The 25724-nt window shown below is 43.1% G+C and overlaps 1 protein-coding gene across 3 annotated transcripts in view; it reads left to right on the top strand.

Moving 5' to 3' along the window:
- Positions 1-25724, top strand: part of ACSS2 (acyl-CoA synthetase short chain family member 2) — a 97808-nt gene that overhangs the window by 27446 nt on the left and 44638 nt on the right. For all 3 annotated transcript variants that reach the window (XM_089689630.1, XM_089689629.1, XM_089689631.1), the window contains 10 exons: positions 6152-6289; positions 7269-7439; positions 9526-9659; positions 11915-12047; positions 13580-13636; positions 15546-15626; positions 20382-20490; positions 21920-21988; positions 23804-23980; positions 25455-25529. In XM_089689630.1, coding sequence (XP_089545756.1) covers positions 6152-6289; positions 7269-7439; positions 9526-9659; positions 11915-12047; positions 13580-13636; positions 15546-15626; positions 20382-20490; positions 21920-21988; positions 23804-23980; positions 25455-25529 — 1144 coding nt within the window. The remainder of the gene's footprint in view (positions 1-6151; positions 6290-7268; positions 7440-9525; positions 9660-11914; positions 12048-13579; positions 13637-15545; positions 15627-20381; positions 20491-21919; positions 21989-23803; positions 23981-25454; positions 25530-25724) is intronic.

Below are 25724 nucleotides of genomic sequence, written 5' to 3'. Positions count from 1 at the left end.
CCTGCTGATTTTTGCGGCAATGATGGACAAATCTGCTGATCTTTTTCTGATTTTAAAAAAATGCGCATGAGCAGTGACATGAAAGAAAAGGGAAAAAAATAGAATATGAAGGAGAAGAAGAAATAGAATATGAATAAAAAGAAGAAATAGAATATGAAGAAGAAATAGAATATGAATAAGAAGAAAAAAAAAAAGAATTTCAGTCCGATATTATAGTTGACACTTAAAAGTATAGCAACATTGTATCTATTTGTATCCGAATAGAAACATCTGTATCCGAAATGGATACAAATAGATACAATGTTGCAACTTTTTCTTCTTCATATTCTATTTCTTCTTCTTCTGCATATTCTATTTCTTCTCCTTCTGCATATTCTATATAATTGCCGGCCGTGGATGGGATGAAATCAGCCAATTTATTTATTTATTTTACCAATGGTGGTAACGTCGGCTGATTGAACGACCGATTTTTCGTTTTTCTAAAAAAAAAGACAGTCTGGTTACCTACATTTTTTTGGGTTGGAGCCAGGGTCCCTTTACTCAGGAGAGGTTGTCGGGTCAGGATCAATCGGGCAGATCAGGTACAGGGAGCAGGCAAGCGGATAGTCAAGGGATAAGCTGGGTCGGTGAGTTCAATCGTCAGGTCATTCAGGTAGGCAACAGAGTCAGGATACAAGGCCACAAACACAGAACGTAGAGACCAGAAGGCATAGGTTTAAGTGCAGCAGGGGTTTAAATAGCCCACCTGGGCACCCAGCGTCGGCACATAGATGTACGCCGATGCGAAGCTTCCTTATCCTGACACCGGGTTTGGTGGTTGCCAGGAGAACGTTACTTGCCTGACTGCATTGTGCCAAGTGTAAAGTTTGGTGGAGGGGGAATTATGGTGTGCGGTTGTTTTTCAGGGGTTGGACTTGGCCTCCTAGTTCCAGTGAAGGGAACTCTTAAGGCGTTAGCATACCAAGACATTTTGGACAATTTCATGCACCCAACTTTGTGGGAAGAGTTTGGGGGTGGCCCCTTCCTGTTCCAACATGACTGTGCACCAGTGCACAAAGCAAGGTCCATAAAGACATGGAGGAGCCAGTTTGGGGTGGAGGAACTTGACTGGCCTGCACAGAGTCCAGATCTCAACCCCATAGAACCCCTTTGGGATGAATTAGAGCGGAGGCTGCGAGCCAGGACTCCTCCCCCGACCTCAGTGCCTGACCTCACATGTGGGAACAATAAATATATATTTTCAAAAAAGACCTGAAAATGGGGACTTTTGAGGCACAACCTAAACCTAAAAACATGGTTTATTTTGTATCAAACATTCTATTTCACAACAGCAGTACTTAAGCGTTTAGAAAATGAAAAGTTTACAATATCAAGGATCCAAATTCTTTGTAAACTTTAAGTTCATTCTTATTGGCTTGGGCTCAACGCGTTTCATGGACTTAATCCTCTTCTTCAGGAGCCATCACCATATAGACATTTGACTACTGATATAAGAACAAATACAATCATTCTAAAAATAAAAAAAAACACATTTTTCCATTCTAACATAATAGAGTATCATATAGGTCTTGATTTATGTATATATTTATGGGTACATTATGCAGCTTGCATCCTCTCCTCCCCCCCTTTGGGTTCCCAGGGGGTACTGCTCCTCTCCTCCTTTTTCTCCTCTCTCCCCCCCTCCCCGGTGCACTTACAGTATGATGCTGTATTATATCCCCGGGCAGGAAGGTGTTAAGCTCCCGCCCGTGAGCAGACCTCGTTGTGACTGGACGTCATATGACGTCCTGTCAAAAGCTTCCGCTCACGCAGCCACCATCTGTCCACGGGACACAGCCGCTGACATATCACCACACCGGCCCATTGCCAGTGTCATGTGACCGCTGTGACCAATCACAGCAGATCACATGTCAATTTTATACAATGGATGGCTTCCTGGCATGACATTCATTGTATACAATTGTGGTGTTAGCTGTGATTGATCAAAGCAGTCACATGGTACCGACAGAGCCAATCACAGCCCATCTGTATCATGTGGTGAGCTTTGTCCAATCACAGCTAATCCCAACAAAAGACTGAACGAATCAGTTTCATTTAGTAACAATGATTGCAAATATCAATGAAATACATTGGTATTCGCAATCATAATGTGTAAAAAGAAAAAAAAAAATCCTGATCACTTGCCCAGAGTAGTTCAATGTTACTATGGTAACATTGTATTGCTTTGGTCACAGTGTGTTGAAAAAAAAAAATAGTAAAAAAAAGAAAAAATACAAACAAATAGAAAAATTTGAAAAAAATATAAATTAAATTATTTTTATTTCTGTCTTTTTACATACTGTCACCAGTCAGTGTCCCTGATCACCGCCACTCCAGTTATATAATGACGCTGTACTGGACTGATGACAATATGTAAAAAAAAAAACTTTTTTACAAATTGTGATTTTTTTTTTTTTTTTTTTTTTTTTTTTTTTACATTTTCCAAAAAATTACAACCTCCAAAAAACTCACCATGCTTCTTACTAAATACCTTGGACTTTTTTCCAAAAATGGGTAATTTGGGGGGTATTTGTACTATGCTAGCGTTTTCTGGCCTCAAGAAATGAGATTGGCCGCCAGTACATTGATCGATTGTCAGATATTTATACCGTAGTTTGTGGACTCTTTAACTTTTCTACAGACTAAATAATATACACTAATTTGGGGTATTTTCACCAAAGAAATGTAGCAGAAAACATTTTGACCACCATTTTTTTTATGATGAAATGTTATTTGCAACATTTTATAACAAAAACGAAGAAAAATGAGGTTTATTTTCAAAAGTTTCAGGGTTTTTTTTTTTTTTTTTTTTTTTTTTTTTTATTTAGCAAAAAATAAAAAAACTCAGTGGTGATGAAATGCCACCAAAAGAAAGCTCTATTTGTGTGAAAAAAAATATTTTTTTTATGGGTACAGGGTTGCATGATTATAATTTTTATTATTTTCACCAAAGAAATGTAGTAAAATACATTTTCATCTAAATTTATGAAGAAATGTTATTTGCAAAATTTTGTAACCGAAACAAAGAAAAGTGCTTTAATTGTGTGAAAAAAATTATAACCATTTCATATGGGTACAGTGTTGCATGATCGCGCAATTGCCATTAATAGTGTGACAGCGCTGAAAGCTGAAAATTGGCCTGGACTGGAAGGGGGTAAAAGTGCCCGGTACTGAAGTGGTTAAAACCTCATTTTGAGAAGGAGTTGTTACGCTTTGCCGCAGTGCATGCAGTGATGTAGCGCAGTGATGGTGGGGGATCACGCTTGTATATGCACCACTTTACCGTTTCCTATGTGGGTGGAGTTCTTTTTTTAAATTGCTCTTTCTGTGACTTGTAGAAAATGTATGTCTGTGTTGTCTGATCACTGAAGTCTTCTATCGCATTTTCCTTCCTTTTTAATTTGCAGTTTTGATCTTTCTTGTAAATGGAATATATCTGTTGCATGTTTTGTCTTCCATATGAATGAATTACCTCCAACCTTCTCCGGTGTCCAGAGATTTCAGTACTTGTCATAAATACAAAGCAAGTAGTCCAATCAGAAAGTCTGACTTTCCAAGTTGCATGCTTGTTGAGGCTCAATAAAAAGTATTAGTCTGGAGATAGTCCTTCCGCTTTCCTCCCTTTTTTTTTTTTTTTTTTCTTTTAAGGAGTTCAGCAAGAGCAGCACCCATATTTAGGAGGGGTAAGTATTCCTTTTCTCCACAGATACAAGCTTGGTTGAGCCTTTTTTATTATGTGACAGGGTCACTTTAAGCATCAGCTGGTTTTTTGTTTGCATTCCCAAATTTATGGGCATCCAAAACCTTCTCTATGCAGGTCCGCTGCAGGTAAAGCGGGTACAATAAGTATTGAACACGTCACCATTTTTCTCAGTAAATCTGTTTCTAAAGGTCCCTGTTGACATGAAATCGTGCAACAACCCATGCAATACAAAGAAACCAAAACAAACAAGTTCAGAGTTTAAATTGTGTAATAAAATGGAAGGATACGGGGAAAAAGTATTGAACACGTTAACTGAAATGTATTTAATATTTGGTACAAAATCCTTTGTTGGTAATGATGGCTTCAAGACACCTCCTGTATGGAGATACTAGCGGCATGCGTCGCTCAGATGTGATTTTGGCCCATTCTTCCACACAGTCTTCAAATCTTGATGGTTCCGTGGGCCTCTTCTATGAACTCCGATCTTTAGTTCTTTCCATAGATTTTCTGTTGGACTCAAGTCAGGTGATTGGCTGGGCCATTCTAGCAGCTTTATTTTCTTTCTTTGAAACCGGTTGAGAGTTTCCTTGACTTTGTGTTTGGGATCATTGGGAGTATTTTTAAAATATATTTCAAATTTATTTTTCTTCCATATGGGTGGCTTTCATTAGTTACTGTTTTTAAATCTGCTAGTACAAGGTTCCTCAACTAGGGTTCCTCCAGAGGTTTTTTGGGGGGTTTTAATTTCTGCCTCCGATAAGTTCCGACTAACACCATAGAGGGGGGAGGTTTCTTCCCAGTGACCACAAGTGTAAGGAGCATTCTTCCCACCGCCCATCACACTGATGTATCAGGAGTTGTATATACAGTAATTTTTAGCAGGGGTTCCCTGAGACTGGAAAATTATTTCAAGGGTTCCTCTTGTAAAAGTCGAAAAAGGCTGTGCTAAGTACATCTAACACTCCCCTCCCCCCTAAGACTGACATTGCTGCTGCCTGCTGTGCCTCCTGTGCTCATTTCTCCAGTGGTGCCTCACTAATACAGGTGTGTTACTGGCCAAATATCCAGGTGAAAACAGAGGGGGGGGGGGGGGGGGGAAGCCACTACATCTAATTGGTAAGCTGCAATATATTACATTTTTGGTTGTAGGTTTAATACCACTTTAAGGTACATCTGTCATAAGGGACAAGCAGAGGGTGCCATTGCCGACCACCTTTAACCACTTCCAGTCCGGACACTTTCCCCCCCTTCCTGACCAGGCCAATTTTCAGCTTCCAGGCTGTCACACTTTGAATGACAATTGTGCGGTCATGCAACACTGTACCCATATGAATTTTTTAGCATTTTTTGAGACTGATAAAGCATTATTTTGGTGTTTTTCATTTACATGGCAAAAAAATAAAAATCCCAGTGGTAAATAAGTCCAAATTTTTTTTTAAAAAAAGTGTTTTTCTTTATAAAATTTTGCAAATAAATAATATTTCATCATACATCTTGGCCAAAATTTTATTCCATTATCTTTTTAGTAAAAAAAAAAACCCCAAATTCGTTTACAACCAAAAATTATAATTTATAAACATTTTTTTTACATTTTATTTTTTTATATATATTTTTATTTTTTTAAATATACGGTCACCCTAGCAGTACAGTGTCACCATGGTAACACTGTACTGCTTGTGGGGGTGATGAAGATTTTTTTTTTTTTTACACCCATAAAGTCTGTAAAAGCAATCATTTCTCCTTCTCTCTGGCTGCATTCTTGCAGCTATTGAGAACTACTGTGTGAGCTGCGATTGCTCACAGCTTGTCACATGGTACAAGCCCTGTACCATGTGACCTCTGTGATCATTCACAGATTTCACACGTAGTCAGCAATGATGTCAGGAGTGACATCTTGCTTACTACTCTGCATGTGATCACTGATTGGCCAATCAGTGATCACATGATCAGGACCTCACACAGAGATCACGTCCGATCGGTGTTCCACTGTGTCCGGAGGACACAGCGGGCACCGGATCGCGGTTCTGCGTGCTCCCAGGGAGCGCGCACAAGCAGGGGACGGGGAGGATGTTTATAAACAGCCACCCAACCCTGCACTGCCACCATCCGGCTGTTTATATACATGGGCCGGACAGGAAGTGGTTAAACGTTTGCTTTCCTGGCCACTGACTTCCATACATACCGCAGCAAGTATTCCCATTGGGAAAGTCCAACAAAATTCAGAAGTGACATAGTACAGCAACCAGGCACATGGCATTTTCAGGAGACACCAGCAATGGCAGCCTCTTTGGTCAGGTTTTCTCTTTAGTGATTGATACAACGATGGGATGTGATCGCAGAAAGCCAGGCACAGCCACGTTCAATAGAGGGGAATGCCCTTTTATTTGATGCCTCCGTTTTTCTCTGCAGACCCCGTGGAATCCATCGGTGGACCTGTGGTGGCACGACCTGGTGAAGAATGCCGGCACGGAGTGTGAGCCAGAGTGGTGCGACGCAGAAGATGAGCTGTTTGTTCTGTACACCAGCGGATCCACCGGGAAGCCCAAGGTGAGACGTACACCAGTGTGCCGGAATTCTGAAAATAGACACGAAGCCACGCTTTTCCTTCCTACTTTGGAGAATTATCCATGACAGTCCCTATGGTATAAAGGGTGGAGCATTGGATATATATCAGTCTAGTGTAGATTGCTTTTTGACAATAATTGCCCCGATGAAGTGGGATTTTCAAAACCTTTGATACATGTTGGCTTTGACTGAATTTCATAGTTAGTCTGGTGGAAAAATGACAAATTCCATCCAGTTCAACCATAGAAAAAAAAAGTTCTAATCCTACACCCACAGTTAATCCAGAGGAAGGCAAAAAAACACAGCAAAGCATGATCCAATTTGTGCCCTTTAACCCCTCACCCTCCAGAAGACTTACCCCCCCCCTTCCTGACCAGTGGTGCGAAACTTTAACTGACAATTGCGCGGTGATGCAATGCTGCATCCAAATGAAATTTACAGCCTTTTTTTTACTTGTAATGGTGGTGATCAGCAACTTTATAGCAGGACTGCTGGACTGCGGCGGGCATTCTGACACTGGGGGGGGACTGGCTTGGTGTCACTGACATCCCCAGTGACACCTCCTCCTCTCTCCTCCTCCCTCCTCCTCTTCTCCTTCTTCGTCACGGCTCCTGCGCAGATTTTTTATCGGTAAAATGATCGGCCGATTTGCCCATTATTGCCGGGAAAATCGGCTGATCGTCAAAATTGGCTGCAAATTTTACAACTTGACCAATTTAAAAAAATGTGCAAAAAAACGGCCAACCAATTAACCCACTAACTGCGCAAATAGGCCAATTTTTTTATTTATTTATTTTTTTTTTTTTTTTCCCGGCTGAAAAATCGGCCGATTTTCGATCCATCTATGGCTGGCATTAGTTGAAGAAGTAAACTTTTGAAGGTCAGAAAACCCCACCCCAACACACCTCTGTACTGTTCACTTCATTGTTTAGCAGGTGACACCCTGTTTTGTCTATTACAGGGGGTCGTGCACACCGTTGGCGGTTACATGGTCTTCACCGCCACCACCTTCAAGTATGTGTTCGATTATCACCAAGGTGACATATATTGGTGCACAGCTGACATTGGATGGATCACTGGACACTCCTACCTCACCTACGGACCACTAGCCAATGGGGCAACCAGTGTATTGGTATGTTACTGGTCAAAGGGGTAGATCTGGCTGCTATGGGCAATATTGACCTTTTCTTATGTGAGACGCTGTAAAGGAAACCTGTTCTGAGAAAAAGAAAATAAGCCATTGCTAAAAATGCTAGTTGTCTGGCTGCTGTGCTTTTTTTCCCTGGTTTCATTTCTTCCAACCATTAACCCAGGACAGGTATGCAAATCAGGATTATTCACTTTACTTGTTCTTGGCAGGGACTGAGAAGACATTACAGCCAGAGAATTGGCATGATAGCCAGGAAACTAGCTTTTTCCAAAGAGTAGTGATGGCAGATAATATTTTTTCACATGGCAGGAGTCCATTTATTATTGTGACCTTTTATCACGGCTAATACAACAACATCCTTTTGTACATTAGGACTCGGGTCTGTTTTTCCTATAGCAAACGATCAAAGTGCTGTATGGGAAAATGAAGGGAGAATCTGATTGGCTGTTAAAGGGTTTAGGGTTCCGTATATGCAGGAAAAAAATATTCTGAACCAATGGACTGCGGACACAGTACAGGAGATGACCAGAGACTGCGGACAGCACAGGGATGACCAGAGACTGCGGACACAGTACAGGAGATGACCAGAGACTGCGGACACAGTACAGGAGATGACCAGAGACTGCGGACACAGTACAGGAGATGACCAGAGACTGCGGACACAGTACAGGAGATGACCAGAGACTGCGGACACGGTACAGGAGATGACCGGAGACTGCGGACACAGTAGAGGAGATGACCAGAGACTGCGGACACAGTAGAGGAGATGACCAGAGACTGCGGACACAGTACAGGAGATGACCAGAGGCGGCGGACACGGTACAGGAGATGACCGGAGACTGCGGACACAGTAGAGGAGATTACCAGAGACTGCGGACACAGTAGAGGAGATGACCAGAGACTGCGGACACAGTAGAGGAGATGACCAGAGACTGCGGACACAGTAGAGGAGATGACCAGAGACTGCGGACACAGTACAGGAGATGACCAGAGACTGCGGACGCAGTACAGGGGATGACCAGAGACTGCGGACACAGTACAGGAGATGACCAGAGACTGCGGACACAGTACAGGGGATGACCAGAGACTGCGGACACGGTACAGGGATGACCAGAGACTGCGGACACGGTACAGGAGATGACCAGAGACTGCGGACACGGTACAGGAGATGACCGAAGACTGCGGACACGGTACAGGATATGACCGAAGACTGCAGACCTTTGGGGAGTGGAAAGGGGCTGGGAGCAGGTACCCGAATTTGACAGGTACCTGCTCCCACTTCTGCGGAGTTGTCCTCCCTCCCCGACTTAAAAAACATGTGACAGGTGCCAGAAGACTGCCGAACCATTCACAAAGTGCAGCGCTGTTCAGCATGCTCAGTGGGCACTTGGCTATGAAGCCGCAAGCTGTCACAGCCGGGTGCCCACACTAAAGATGCCGGCGCCAAGGAGAGAAGACGTTGAGGACAGCGCTGGACAGAGGAGCAGGTTCTGCTGCACAGAAGAGCCGAGCGGCCCGGTATTCTAACACGGCAGCGGGAATACCAACAGGCTGCTCTATATTCGCTCCATAATACGCACAGACATTTTCCCCTATTTATTTTTTTTTGGGGGGGGGAGTGCGTTCTATGGAGAGAAAGTCTGGTATGTATTTTCTATTGGTTAAGTAGATGGATTTGTGTCTTTGTGTGTTACGATCAGTCCATTAGGGATGGGCTCAGGTGTGTCCGGATCCTAGTCCTAACCAACCCAAAATATTCCACCAGGAAGCTGTCACTGCAGAACGCCAATCATAAGTGGCCAAGGGGATTCCAGTCCCACAGCTGCACATATGCAAGGGGCATGTATTTGTGCCGGGGGGGGGGGGGGGGGGTAAATGCCTTGGCTGCTTTTGATTGGCTTTCTGCAATGACCGCTTCCTGGCATACTAGCTCGGGTTGGTTAGGACCAGGATCTGGACACGCCTGAGCCCATCCCTGTTGTCCATGAGATCCTTGGTTATGTTACCTATGACTCTGTAGCCGCTTCTCTTACCAGATTTCTCACTAGTTTATCCATTCTTGGTCCAGTTTGAAGGCCTCCCTATATATCCAGACATTTCCCGGATGTGGCAGATCATCGATAAGTACAGCGTGAGCAAATTCTACACCGCACCGACGGCAATCCGGCTGCTGATGAAGTACGGAGAGGAGCCAGTCAAACGGTAAACTGCTGGAGGTTGTTCTGGTCCCTGATGGGTTCACAGGCTTCTCACTACAAAGAACCTTTTTGCTGTTTCTCCATATACTAAACTAATACAAAGGCTTCTGTAATATACAGATAGGAGCCTCTCCAGTGTGCTTCTATGTACATACATGCTGAGTTTGAGAGCAATCTCTAAAGTAAATTTAGGTTGGGGTTGCTAAGTTTTTTTTTTTTTATTTTTGTTTTTTTTTGGGGGGGGGGGTTGTGGGTTTTTTTGTGTTTTTTTTTTTCTTGTGGGGGTTTTTTGTTTTTTAATTTTTTACATTTTTATTTTATTATATTATTATTTGTTTGTTTTTTTTAACATACTGTCACCCTACCTTGTGGGAGGTGATGATTTTTTTTTTTTTTTTCTTCTTACACACTGATTGCTATTACAGGCAGTCCCCGGGTTACGTACAAGATAGGGACTGTAGGTTTGTTCATAAGTCGAATTTGTTCATAAGTTGAATCAGGCACTTTTATAAGCACTAACTACTAACCAAACGACAGGATATTAGATTACGTTTTTGTAATAAGGTTACAGAAAGCAGTAAAACCTCAAGAGGCTCTAAACTGGTGTTTTGCATAAGAACTGCAGCTTGGACACATGTTTGCCTTAACATATTTAACTTTTATGTGCATGTAAATGTTTAAACATCAAATTCAACATTCAAATATTATACTGTAAACTCTTGTACAGTGTAGAGTACAACTTTAAACTATCTTGGCAGAGGATGGCATGTTGGAGAGGATTGGGCAGCAACAGTGTCTCCGACATCCAAATGTAATGCAGAGCTTGATTTTGCTGCTGGGGTCAATTTTGTAAAGTAGGCATCAAGGGAGGTTTGTACAGAGCTTTTCTTTTTTTCGAATCAGCACTAGCTGCTTCACCTTGAACTTTAATATTATGCAAATTTGCTCTTTTTTTAAAGCGATCAAACCAACCCCTACTAGCAACAAATTCTTCATTGCAATCACTTTCACTTGATGTATGAGCAGCTTTTAAATCATTGAAAATGCTCCGAGCTTTTTCTTGTACTAAAGCAAGACTGATAGGTATATTATGCTGATTTTGGTCTTCTATCCAAATGGTCAGCATCCTTTCCATCTTGATGATTAAACCACTGCGTTGCTTGGTAATAATTGTAGCATTGGTTGGGATGTAGCATTTTACATGCTCCATTATTCTACTCTTATCTTTTAAAATTGTTGAAATTGTTGACGGAGCATAACCATATGCTTTGCAAATGGATGATGATTTTTCACCACTCTCTGATCTCTTTATTATTTCTACTTTATCTTCCAAGGAGATTGTTTTTCTTTTCTTTGCTGTGCCAGCACTTGCATCAGCTTTTTGCTTTGGAGGCATTATTGCAGGGTAAAAATACACTGTACTGTAATGTACTGTATGAGAGAACTCTGCTCTCCTTTACACAGCACACGCTGCCCCCTCCCCCCTGCACAGACGGAGGATCACTTCAGTGAGCAGCCTGACAGCCTCTCCTTTCCTCTCCCCGGAGGTGCAGACAGACAGTCTTAAATCACTTTGGAGATAGTGGGCAGACACTGCTAGCCCCACAAGTAACGAGCAATGGATGTCTCTGTCTCTTATGTCTCTCTGATGTCTCTTATCAGCTAGTCTCTTATCAGCTTGCTGCACAAGAATGCTGACAGCTTGACTTCCGGTCCCGAGGGAAGTGTACGTAAGTATGAGTATTACGTAAGCCGAATGTACTTAACTCGGGGACTGCCTGTACACCCATAAAGGCTGCAAAAGCAATCATTTCTGCTTCTCTATGGCTGCATTCTTGCAGCCATTGAGAAATACTGTGAGAGTTGTGATTGGTCACAGCTTGTCATATGGTACAAGGCTGTTGTGAATAGCCTTGTACCATGTGACCTTTGATCATTCACAGATTTCACACGTAGTAAGCAATGATATCAGAAGTGACATCTTTCTTACTCCTATTCATGTGATCACTGATTGGCCAATCAGTGATCACATAATCGGGACCTCACACAGAGGTCCTGCACAACGATCGGTGTTCCCAGGGAGCGTGCAGAATCCAAAATGGCAGGCGCCGTTTATGAATGGAAACCCGCCCCTGCACTGCCACTGTCCGGCCATTTATATACAGCGGCCGGACAGGAAGTGGTTAAGAGTGTTTTTCTTTTATTTGCTTTTATCTTCTGGCTCCAAGAATTCATTTTTATTTTTATGACTCTTGGCAGGTATAGCAGGAAGTCTCTGAAGGTTTTAGGAACAGTCGGGGAGCCAATTAACCCTGAAGCATGGCTTTGGTATTACAACGTCGTTGGAGACAAGAGGTGTCCGATTGTGGATACATTTTGGCAGACGGAGACGGTAAGAAGCCGGGTTCAGTAGGAAGGTTTTAGCTGTGGAATGGATCAGGAGTAGTATTTGATCACAAGTATCTGATCCCTTCGGGATTAATATAGTATTTTGAATCTGAGTATCTGAGAGTATTACCGTATATACTCGAGTATAAGCCGAGTTTTTCAGCACATTTTTTGTGCTGAAAAACGGCCCCCTCGGCTTATACTCGAGTCAACATCTGCAGATAGTGGGGCGCGCCCCCCAGGGGGGGCACGAGGCTCCGTCAAGGGGGGCGCGTACAGGGGTGGGCAGAGGGCTGCTGTCTCTTACCTGGCTCCCACGATGATCCATCCAGGAAGCGCTGCTCCTTCCGTCACTCCGGCCACTCCCTCACTCCTGCCGCTCGGCTCCGCCTCCTCACCGGTGATTGGCTGCCAGAACTGTAGCTCAGGAAAGGTACACAGGCGGCCAATCACGGGCGAGGAGGCGGAGCCGAGTGGACCCGCGAAAATCGAGTGAGGGAAAAGCCGGTAAGTGTGCAGTGCAGAGGTGCTGCTGCAACCACATATGCTGGCTGCAGCAGTACCATACTGCAACAGGAGTCAGCAAGTGTCATTGGTGTCAGTGGGAGGAATAGTGCCGCATCATTGGTGTCACTGATACTAATGATGGGGCATTATTCCTCCCACTGACACCAATGATGGGGCACTATTCCTCCCACTGACACCAATGATGGGGCACTATTCCTCCCAGTGATACCAATGATGGGGCACTATTCCTCCCACTGATACCAATGATGGGGCACTATTCCTGCCACTGACACCAATGATGGGGCACTATTCCTCCCACTGACACCAACGATGGGGCACTATTCCTACCACTGATACTAATGATGGGGCATTATTCCTCCCACTGACACCAACGATGGGGCACTATTCCTCCCAGTGATACCAACGATGGGGCACTATTCCTCCCACTGACACCAATTTTTTACATTGACTAGTAGGTGCCTCATTTCCCACCCTCGGCTTATACTCGAGTCAATAGTTTTTCCCAGTTTTTTGTGGTAAAATTAGGTATCTCGGCTTATATTCGGGTCGGCTTATACTCGAGTATATACAGTACCTTGTGCCTTATAAACTTGGTTTGATTTACAGAATATTTAGACATCCTAATTTACTCCTAGTTCTCCTTTTTTTTTTTTTTTTTTTTTTTTTTATTGGGCACAATTATTACTACATTCTTAAAGCGGAGCTCCAACCAAAAGGGAACCTTCCACTTCAAGGACTGGTCCCCCACTCCCCATGAGGAATTATCACCTTTGGGGAGCAGGTACTTTATTTTGACAGGTACCCGCTCCCATTTCCGCTGCAACCTCCAAGGCCAGTGGTCTCCATACTTTCTAGACCAGTGTTTCTCAACCTTTTTTTCAATTAAGGCACCCTTTAAAATTATGGACAGTCCTGAGGCACCCCATTTTGGAATCCGTGTATGGGATAGGACAGGATGACCCATATTGAGTATTTTCTAAGTTGGGTTTATTTGTCTATTTTCGACAGGGAGGTCACGTATTAACTCCGATTCCGGGGGCCACGGTAGCAAAGCCTGGTTCAGCTGTAAGTATTACCTTCAAGTTCAAATGTGGTTCAGTCAGTCACTTCAAAATCAAATCGCATTAATACTTTGAGTAAGAACATGTCTCTTTGTTTCCATGAATTTAAAAAATGCCCCTTCATGTGACCTAAAGACTAGACGGCCTATATCACATGATCTCTGACAACTAGGAAAATTATGGGTGTCTCAAGTGTTGTCAACTAAACAGACCCTCTCTGGACTTTGTGTGAGAATATGTCATGAGTAAATATGGCTGCTCCGATGGACATTACATGGACACACATCCAGAAGAATGTGTTCACATAAAGCTAATCTCTCTTTTATATATATATATATATATATATATATATATATATATATATATATATATATATAAATTTTTCTTTTTTTTAAATAAAATTTATAGCTATATATAAATAAAAAAGTGTGTGTATATATATATATTTTTTTTTTGTGTAAATATATATTTCAATTAAAAAAAAAATATATATATATATATACATTTTTATATTTATATATAGCTAAAAAAAATTATTTAAAAAAAAAAAAAAAAAAAAAATTATATATATTTTTTTTTTTTTTTTTTTTTTAAATAATTTTTTTTAGCTATATATAAATATAAAAATGTATATATATATATATATTTTTTTTTTAATTGAAATATATATTTACACAAAAAAAAAATATATATATATACACACACGCACACAGTAAAGAATCCCCACCCCTGCTTTAGAATTACATTTTGTTGCTTTTGCAGCCTGAAATAAAAACAGACACATTGTTTGTTTTATCCCGCTGTATTTAGTATGTATGTCCAGCTTATAACATCCAAGGATTCTCCCCCCCCCCCCCCCCCGCCGAATATGACTTGTAAACTTGGTCATTTTGATAAGGTGAGCATGAAAAGAGCTTTCCTGGAGCATTTCAGTCCCTGGTAGTTCATCTGAAGCAAACAATCAACTATGGGTGGCAAGGCACTGTCAAAAGATCTCCGGGACAAAATTGTGGACAGGCACAAGTCAGGGGATGGATACAAAAAAAATTTCAAAGGCTTTCTCAATGCCTAGAAGCAGAGTGAAGTCTATGATTAAGAAGTGGAAGGTTTTTGGTACAACACAGACCCTCCCTGGATCAGGACGTCGCTCCAAACTGGATGAAAGAGCCAGGAGGGAACTGGTCAGGGAGGCTACCAAGAGGCCTAAAGAAGCTCTGAAACCGTGTCAGGAACTGATGACAAAGAGTGGTCATTGTGTGCATCTGACACCAATATCACAAATCCTCCACAAATGTGACTTGTATGGGAAGGTTGCAAGAAAAAAGCCGCTCCTCAAGAAAGGCCACATGCAGTCACCACTGAGCTTTGCCAAAACGCTCCCTGAAGATTCTGAGGCCGCATGGAAAAAGGTGTTCTGGTCAGAGGAGACTAGTGTTGAGGACAAATCATTCAATTGTAAACGATATGTCTGGCGGAAATCCAATCCAACTCACCATCCAAATCCCACCATTCCTACAGTAAGGCATGGAGGGGGAATATCCTGTTATGGGGGGTTTCTCTGCATTAGGGACTGGAGCATTTGTCAGGATAGAAGGAAACATGGATGGGGAAAAATACCGTCACATTCTGGAGGAAAATCTGCTGCCCTCTGCCAGAAAGCTGCCAATGGGAAGAAGGTTCACCTTCCAATATGACAACGAGCCAAACCACAGAGCAAACATGAGCCCCCCAGTGGTTGTAGGAGAAAAAGGGGAATGTCCTTGTCAGAGCCCAGACTTAAATCCCATTGAAAATGTAATGTAATTGTAGGAAATAAAAAAAAAAAGTTGTTGAGGCCCTTTCACACACTAGAGAATGAGGTGTGGTGTTTTTGATAGTTTTATGTATTTCAAAGGTCTCTTTTTGTGTTGAAGACGTTCCCGTTTTTTGGCGTTGTTCCTGCCATCTTGGACGAGGCTGGCGAGGAGCTTGAAGGAGAAGCTGAAGGTTATCTGGTAAGCAGAAAGGTTCCACAAAGCAGGCACTGTTGTATCTACTAATAAAGTGCCACGGGTAGTTGATCATGTATTTTAACCACTTCATGTCTGGACACTTTCACCCCCTTCCTGTCCAGGCCAATTTTCAGCGCTATCACACTTTGAATGACAATTGCGCGGTCATGCAACACTGTGCCCATATGACTTTTTTAGCATTTTTTTGAGACAGATAAAGCTTTATTTTGGTGGTATTTATTCACCACTGGGATTTTTATTGTTTTTACTATGTAAATGAAATTGTCCAAAAATTAAAAAAAAAAGTGTTTTTTCTTATAAAATCTTGCAAATAAATAATATTTCATCATAAATCTTGGCTAAAATTTATTCCATTATCTTTTTAGTAAAAAAAAAATAACCCAAATTAGTTTATAACCAAAAATTATAATTTTTAAACTTTTTTTTTTTTTTTACATACTGTCACCCTAGCAGTACAGTGTCACCATGGTGACACTACTACTTCTGGGGGGTGATGGAGATTTTTTTTTTCTTTTTACACTGATTGCTTTTACACCCATAAAGGCTGTAAAATCAATAATTTCTCCTTCTCTCTGGTTGCATTCTTGCAGCCATTGAGAACTACTGTGTGAGCTGTGATTGATCACAGCTTGTCACATGGTACAAGGCTGTTGTGAATAGCCCTGTACCATGTGACCTCTGTGATCATTCACAGATTTCACACGTAGTAAGCAATGATGTCAGAAGTGACATCTTGCTTACTACTCTGCATGTGATCACTGATTGGCCAATCAGTGATCACATGATCGGGACCTCACAGAGAGGTCCCGTCCGATGATCGGACACAGCGGGCACCGGATCGTGAAGCGAGCACAAACTGGGTGTGGAGGCCGTTTATAAACGGCCACCCGGCCCTGCAATGCCACCTTCCGGCCGGACGGGAGGTGGTTAACTTGGAGAGCCAGTCAAAATTAGAAGTGCGCCAGGGCAGTTATCCTTCGCCACTGGAAAACCACTTCTGTGCCCTCCCTAGTGGAATGGGTAATGAACTGGACTCTATACATGACCTTGAACGCCTGTTGGCGCAGGAATTGGAGAAAATGGATCTATTCTCTTCTATCTGGACCCCTTGGACCATGTTCCGCTACTCTTCCGAATTCCACCCGAGTTGCCGGTGGTGCTGACCCCTTTCTGGTGTAGCCATGATGGAGCGAGTATGCCATTCCTGATCCCCCTCATTCTTCTCTTCTGCGCCTTACTCGTTTTCCTTTTTTCTCTCCTTTCCTTCCTTCCCAGCATATTTTTATCAGATGATCATTTCCTCCAATACTTGTACCTCTTTTGAGTATAGTCTGGAATGTGTTCCCGCACCATGCAACCCTTTCCTCTAGGGCCGTAGAACCTGGGGCTATGGTTTTGTTTGATGTGGATACTCCCCATGTATGACCTTTGCACATGTCTGTCCTATTTCACCAATCTGACTCAATGTATCGCTTGTGTGTTATATTCATATTTTTGACTGTTGATATGCACGGATTGGTATCTTATACTTCTCCTTCCGTGAGCTGTCCTTCTACTCCTCCTTCCGTGAGCTGTCCTTCTACTCCTCCTTCCGTGAGCTGCTTCTACTCCTCCTTCCGTGAGCTGTCCTTCTACTCCTCCTTCCGTGAGCTGTCCTTCTACTCCTCCTTCCGTGAGCTGTCCTTCTACTCCTCCTTCCGTGAGCTGTCCTTCTACTCCTCCTTCCGTGAGCTGTCCTTCTACTCCTCCTTCCGTGAGCTGTCCTTCTACTCCTCCTTCCGTGAGCTGTCCTATACTCCTCCTTCCGTGAGCTGTCCTTCTACTCCTCCTTCCGTGAGCTGTCCTATACTCCTCCTTCCGTGAGCTGTCCTTCTACTCCTCCTTCCGTGAGCTGTCCTTCTACTCCTCCTTCCGTGAGCTGTCCTTCTACTCCTCCTTCCCTGAGCTGTCCTTCTACTCCTCCTTCCGTGAGCTGTCCTTCTACTCCTCCTTCCGTGAGCTGTCCTTCTACTCCTCCTTCCGTGAGCTGTCCTATACTCCTCCTTCCGTGAGCTGTCCTATACTCCTCCTTCCGTGAGCTGTCCTTCTACTCCTCCTTCCGTGAGCTGTCCTTCTACTCCTCCTTCCGTGAGCTGTCCTTCTACTCCTCCTTCCGTGAGCTGTCCTTCTACTCCTCCTTCCGTGAGCTGTCCTTCTACTCCTCCTTCCGTGAGCTGTCCTTCTACTCCTCCTTCCGTGAGCTGTCCTTCTACTCCTCCTTCCGTGAGCTGTCCTTCTACTCCTCCTTCCGTGAGCTGTCCTTCTACTCCTCCTTCCGTGAGCTGTCCTTCTACTCCTCCTTCCGTGAGCTGTCCTTCTACTCCTCCTTCCGTGAGCTGTCCTTCTACTCCTCCTTCCGTGAGCTGTCCTATACTCCTCCTTCCGTGAGCTGTCCTTCTACTCCACCTTCCCTGAGCTAAATAAAAAATTAATATATATCTACAAATATATATATACGTGTCGCGCTCCAAAGTATACATATAAACTCATATATTAGTGATCATATGAATATTCACGTGAAAAAATTAAAAGTGCTTCAAACCAGTGCACCTTGTGATGCTATTGCAAAAATAATATTAATCCAATACTCATAAATAGTCCTCTTTATACTCTTATAACTTTTCAGTGACAAATAGGGTGATTCATGCCACACTCCCCGTGCTCTATAGATAGGTGTGCGCTCACCTCCTTAATTAGCCAAAAAGGCTAAAAACACTTTTTGTCCTTATCAGGACAGGGTAGGGATCTTCACATTAAATACGTGTTTCCATCCATGCTGTGGATTGCCTTATTTCTGCCACCAGAGGTCTCCCTTATTCCTCCTTCCACATTTTAGCCTCAATGGATGGGTAGAAATGATTTGGATGGTATATCTTCCTCTCAGCTGAGGCTCCTGGATGCTGGGAGGAATGAGTATCATAGAGCTCTATGATACTCTTATCTCTTGATACTCTATGATACTCTTAGCTTACGGAAGGAGGAGTATAGGACAGCTTACAGAAGGAGGTGAGCGCACACCTATCTATAGAGCACGGGGAGTGTGGCACGAATCACCCTATTTGTCACTTAAAAGTTATAAGAGCATAAAGAGGACTATTTATGAGTATTGGATTAATATTATTTTTGCAATAGCATCACAAGGTGCACTGGTTTGAAGCACTTTTAATTTTTTCACGTGAATATTCATATGATCACTAATATATGAGTTTATATGTATACTTTGGAGCGTGACATGTATATATATATTTGTAGATATATATTAATTTTCTATTTAGCGTATGATTTGCACAGATAATGAGTATTGTGTAAAGTGTTGATGCACCATAATTTGATATATATTTTTGTTTGTTAAACTATTTATTGCACTAGGGGAGTATCACATTTTGGCTCACGAGTATTATTAATTATACCTTCCCTGAGCTGCCCTTATACTCCTCCTTCCGTAAGCTGCCCTTGTACTCCTCCTTCCGTGAGCTGCCCTTGTACTCCTCCTTCCGTGAGCTGCCCTTGTACTCCTCCTTCTGTAAGCTGTCCTTCTACTCCTCCTTCTCTAAGCTGTCCTATATTCCTCTTTCCGTAAGCTGCCCTTGTACTCCTCCTTCCGTAAGCTGCCCTTGTACTCCTCCTTCCGTAAGCTGCCCTTGTACTCCTCCTTCCGTAAGCTGCCCTTGTACTCCTCCTTCCGTAAGCTGCCCTTGTACTCCTCCTTCTGTAAGCTGTCCTTCTATTCCTCCTTCCGTAAGCTGCCCTTGTACTCCTCCTTCCGTGAGCTGCCCTTGTACTCCTCCTTCTGTAAGCTGCCCTTGTACTCCTCCTTCCGTGAGCTGCCCTTGTACTCCTCCTTCCGTGAGCTGCCCTTCTACTCCTCCTTCTCTAAGCTGTCCTATACTCCTCCTTCCGTAAGCTGCCCTTGTACTCCTCCTTCTGTAAGCTGTCCTTCTATTCCTCCTTCTCTAAGCTGTCCTTCTATTCCTCCTTCTCTAAGCTGTCCTATACTCCTCCTTCCGTAAGCTGTCCTATACTCCTCCTTCTCTAAGCTGTCCTATACTCCTCCTTCTCTAAACTGTCCTATACTCCTCCTTCTCTAAGCTGTCCTTATACTCCTCCTTCCGTAAGCTGTCCTTATACTCCTCCTTCCGTAAGCTGTCCTTATACTCCTCCTTCCGTAAGCTGCCCTTATACTCCTCCTTCTGTAAGCTGTCCTTCTACTCCTCCTTCTCTAAGCTGTCCTATACTCCTCCTTCCGTAAGCTGCCCTTATACTCCTCCTTCCGTAAGCTGTCCTTCTACTCCTCCTTCCGTAAGCTGCCCTTATACTCCTCCTTCTCTAAGCTGTCCTATACTCCTCCTTCTCTAAGCTGTCCTATACTCCTCCTTCCGTAAGCTGTCCTTATACTCCTCCTTCCGTAAGCTGTCCTATACTCCTCCATCCGTTTTAGTGTCTGACATGTGTAAACATTACCTTTTTGGGCAGTATGACAGAGCGTGATTGGCTCATGGTGCTGACATTCCCTCTCCCAGTCCGATCTCTGGTGTGCAAGGGATTGTGGGAAGTCAACATGCAGATAAATCTGATAATTGAAGCAATATTAACAAGTACTATACTGACTGTATTTGAATACTGATGGTGTATATTTTGGTGTATATTTTATTTGTGCAGAGTTTACCTTTAATGTTCTCTTACCTGTTCCTATTAAAGGTATTTAAACAGCCCTGGCCTGCATTAATGCGCACAGTGTATGGGAACCATGAAAGATTTGAGACCACCTACTTCAAGAAATTTCCAGGATATTATGTGACCGGCGATGGTGAGTCTTTTCCATGTAGCCATTTGTGCCTCTTATGTGGGTATTTGTACTTCAGGTTTTGTCCTATGCAACACAAAACATCTCCTGCGCTTAAATGTGGCTCTTAAAAGAGAAGTAAGGTTTTTTTTCTTTTTGGCCAGTTATACCTACCTAGGTGGATGCTGCATCTGTCCACCGCCGGCTCTGAGCCCGGGTTCACACATGTGCGGTGCAGTATATTGCATGTGATTCGCACAGGATCCGCACCGCATTCCTGTGCAAATCACATGCGATTTGTGTGCGGTGCGATCGGAGCCGTACATTTTGTATGGCTGTATTCGCACTGCGCCCGCACCAAAAACGTACAGGACCCTTTTTTGTGTCAGCACTAGAATCGGATCGCATGGGTATTCCCACCTATGGGATCTGATTCTTCACATCACACCGTGTTTTGCGGACCGCTTTCGGGGAGTTGTTAATGTAACATACACACCCGCAGCGGTTCGCATGAACGGGATGTGATTCTGATGCAGTGCGGAATTCGCATTGAAAACGCTGAGAATACTGTACCGCATCAGTGTGAACCCGAGCTAAGTGTGAGAATTCAGCGATCACATGACCGCTGATCACTGAGTTCTCACAGCCGCCCTCAGCAGACATTGGTGACTATCAGTCATTGCTGTCTGTTCTCCCCCCCCCCCCAGCTGAAAACAGGTCGCAGGAGTGCAGAGCGAACTTTGGCTGTACTTCTTTAATATGTAAGGCACTCATTCCTTGTTCCAATCTTGACTCAAATGGAAATGCCCGGCTTTGCTGCCCTCTCAAGTCTGGGGTAGTCAGGACAAACTGCAATCATACACAAACAGAGGGCACACCAGCCCAGTTCATTATCCTTAGCCTTTATTATTAAAAATCAGAAAATGTAGAGAGATATATAGAGAGATAGATATATAGAGAGAGAGAGAGAGACCGCCATTTGTTGACGCTATAACTTTCATGTAAACCAATTAATTTACACGTATTGGGATTATTATTTTTTTTTTTTTAGCAAAGACATGGAGCAGAATACATTTTGGCCTAAATTTATTTAGAAATTTTGATTTTTTTAAGTTTTTTTACTTGACATGTTTAATAGCAAAATGTCAAAAATCTTGGTTTATTTTCTAAAAAAAAATTTTTTTTGTGCAAAAAATAACTGCACAGACGAACAAATACCACCGAAAGAAAGCTCAATTCAGAGGGAAGGGGGGACGGTGGGGTTAAGGATGTAAATTTCATTTGGGTGCAGCGTTGCATGACCGCGCAATTTTCAGTTAAAGTAACGTAGTGCCATAACGCAAAAAATGGCCTGGTCAGGAAGGGGGGGGGGGGGAATCTTCTGGAGGGCGAGGGGTTAACTGGCATTTTTTTTTTAATGTACAGTCATTCTTCTTTTAATGTTTTTTTTCAGGCTGCAGAAGAGACAAAGATGGCTACTATTGGATTACTGGGCGGATAGATGATATGCTAAATGTTTCCGGTAAGATTGAGTTATTATCAAGGAAAAATGATGTCTGCTTTCACACTGATCTGTTTTTATTCTGCCTTTTGCGTTAAAAAAAAAAAAAAAAAAAAAAGCAGAAGAAAAATGTGTGACCATGGAACTCTTTACACTGGTCCGTTGCAGGTCTGTTGCGTTTTTTTTTTTTTTAACTCAGCTGCTTGGTGCGGTAAAAAACTCACCAAAAATGCACCTCCGCATAGAAATCAATGGAGAACGCAGCAAAAACACACAATAAATGCACCACGTTGCATTTCTGGTGCAGTTTTTGAGTCACGTGCTGTAAAACAAAAAAAAAAAAGCACCTCAAACACGTTTTTGCTGTGGATCAGCGTGAAAGTAGCCTAAGAGGGTTTTGTTTTAGCGTACATTTTGAATTGTTATTGTAGCTTCTTTCTGAATTAATAATTTGAATATAATTCTTTTTCATGTATTTTAAAAGCAGTTTGTTTCAAATGTTAATTATTGTACTTCCTATGTAGAAATGTAGGTTTTACCTCTAGTGGCTTGCTGTAAATCCGTTAGAGGTAACAAGGCAAATCACAGACACTGCTATTTTCAAGGATTGCAGTAAAGGAATATATAGGTTTATTTATTTATTTTATTTATTTCAGGTACTTACATAGCTCCATCAATTTGTGCAGCGCGTAAATTGTACGTTCACATCAGTCCCTAACCCTCAAGGGGTGTACAATCTAAGGTCCCTAACACTCAAGGGGTGTACAATCTAAGGTCCCTAACTCACATTCATACATACACATACTAGGGCCAGTTTAGACAGGAGCCAATTCACCTACCAGCATGTCTTTGGGGTGTGGGAGGAAACTGGAGTACCCGGAGGAAACCCACGCAGGCACAGGGAGAGCATGCAAACTCCAAACAGGTGGTGCCGTGGTTGGGATTCAAACCAAGGACCCCAGTACTGCCAGGCAGAAGTGCTAACCATTTAGCCACTGTGCTGCCCATTTTTCTTCAACTTAAATACGGACATGTGCGGTTCAGTGCATTTTTTGGTGCGTTCCGGTGCATTTTTTAATGCGTTTTACCACGTTCAGTGTAGAAAAAAAAATTAAGCCTGTTCTACTTTTTTTTTTGTCTGGAACTCCCTGGAACTGACTGCACTGGTGTGAACGAGCCATTGGAAACCATGTAACCTACTATCAATGTGTTTTTTGATGCAGAAAAAAATGCACTGGACTGCATGTGGTGTGAACTGGCACTAGGTCTCGTTCACACTGGACTGCGGTGCAGATTATTTTTTCCTCTTTTTATTTAGTTCAGGTACTTATATGATTTATTATACAGGATTTATATGGTGCCAACAGTTTGCTCAGCACTTTACAATATAACGGGAGACAATACAGCAACAATACAGTTCAATACAAGAGGGATAGGAGGGCCCTGATCCTGGGAGCTTACAATCTAGGATTATATAGTGTCGTCAATTTACTCCGTGCTTTACATATATATTGTACACTCACATCAGTCCCTAACCCTCAAGGTGTGTACAGTCTATGGTCCCTAACTCACATTCATACATACACATACTAGGGACAATTTAGACAGGAGCGAATGAACTTACCAGCATATCTTTGGAGTGTGGGAGGAAACCGGAGTACCCGGAGGAAACCCACGCAGGCACAGGGAGAACATGCAAACCTCAGGCAGGTGGTGCCGTGGTTGGGATTCAAACCAACGTCCCTAGTACTGCCAGGTGGAAGTGCTAACCATTTCGCCACTGCGCTGCCCATTAGGATGAATAATTAGTTTCTTCTTCCATTTCTTGCTCTCCAGGTCACTTGCTGAGCACGGCGGAGGTGGAATCCGCTCTTGTTGAACACTCATCTGTAGCCGAGGCTGCCGCCGTGAGTCATCCACATCCGGTGAAAGGGGAATGCCTCTACTGCTTTGTCACTCTGCGGGATGGACACGAGTTCACCGGCACACTGACGGATCAGTTGAAGAAACTAGGTAATGCTCTTTCTGGACTGACTTTGATGGGAGTGGAGTCTCTTGCTCTTTGTTGCTCTTTGTTGGTATGTTGTTGATACAAAGACTTGGTCACTTCTCAGTCTTCTACTGGCTTTAAAGAGGCAATCCATCAAAAACCGATATTGTGGTTATGATGCATAAAAGTAGTTGGGTGTCATCTGCTGGCACATTGGCCTCTGGCGGTAAAATTACTACTTCTGGGTTCCCAGCTCTGCCCGCCTGCTGAGGCCTTTACAAAGAAGTCTCACTTTTGCTGCTGGATTTTTTTTAAATTCATTTTACCTTTTTGGGGAATGCAGCAGAGGGAGGGGCAGAGTCGGTTCCAGATCTCTGAGATCCCTACGAACAAAAAGTGGCCAAAAAAAAAGAAACCGCGAGAGTGCGAACTTCTATTGGCTGCTCAGGCTCTCACTTTAGATTAAATGTGAGGGGTGTGGATCAGGGGCGTATTTACAACAAGGCATTTGCCTAGGGCGGCATTTTTTTAGGGGGGCACCACTGCCCTCCTGGAAGAAGGGACATATGTGGCATGGGGACCAGGTGGGATCTGAGATGGGCTGCTTGATGGTGTATTCAGAGCCCAACTGTCATTCCTGGGGATGTCCAGAGCTGTGAAGGTGAGGTTCTTTTGCTCTGTCGCCGTGGGGGGGTGAGTGCTCGTGGAAGGCTCTCTTGGGTGGGGGGTGGCAGGGGTGTTGTTGATCACGGTCAGGCTCTCTCCACAGGGTGGCGGGGGGGTCTGGTCTTGGTCAGTGTGAGGCTCTCTGCCAGGGAGGGGTGTCCGATTTTCGTGTTGCCTAGAGCAGCACAAAACCTAAATACATATGGGTGTATAAGCTCCCTGTGCGTGCCAGTTTGGGCCGTCCATGTCCTGAATTTAAAAGTCTGAGAGTTCAAAAGCAGATGGAGAAAAGAAGTTACACACTGCAGAGCTCAGTGAGGAGAGCTCTGAGAGCTGATTGGATTAAAGAGACACACCCCCCTCAACACAGCTCACAGGAAACAGAGCTGAGGCTGTCAATCTGCTGGAGGTCCTTCAGTCACCATTTTCCTCTCTTGGTGTCAGGAAAACATTTCAGAAGTGATTCATGCTGACAGCAGAGGAACAAAGCAGCAGACAGAAATGACACTTAGTGCTCTTCATTGAGACAAGTACTCACTATAGAGGGATATGCTTTGTTCATATTTCATGTCTGAGGTTTACAACCACTTAAGCATTTATAAAGGAACTTGCAGGAGCTTGTCTTTTTTTTAAAGTACTGTATTTGTTGCTTTTGTCTCACCTGATAAGTTCCCTTCCTTCCCAACTTCAAAATGGGATAGATCGAAGACCCCCAAAAAGCCAGGCAAAGGAGAGGTTTGTCCGTATAATATCCCAAAACTGATATTGTGCTTATAAAGTGCTGTCTATCCAAATGTCACTTTTACGTTTTCTGGTGTATTTCTGTCTTAGTGAGAGAAAAGATTGGACCAATCGCCACTCCAGATTATATACAGAATGCACCTGGATTGCCCAAGACACGCTCAGGTGAGAAAAAATAGGTACATTACATACATATATATATATATATGCACACACACAGTTGTTTTCAAAATATTAGCAGTCAGACATCACTAACCTGATCAATCGCTGTTTTTGGTGGAAATGATATTTCTACATGGAAAATAATTTCCTAGCCGGTGTAGTAGAGTAATAGAAATCCAACAGACCCAACAGTCATGA

The sequence above is a fragment of the Staurois parvus genome, unplaced genomic scaffold (genome assembly GCF_062004578.1).
Source record: "Staurois parvus isolate SC_StPar_1 unplaced genomic scaffold, SC_StPar_1.0 ptg000487l, whole genome shotgun sequence".
Lineage (NCBI taxonomy): Eukaryota > Metazoa > Chordata > Amphibia > Anura > Ranidae > Staurois > Staurois parvus.
The sequence above is the reverse complement of the archived record's forward strand: the minus strand, read 5'-3'. Positions and strand labels throughout refer to the sequence as shown.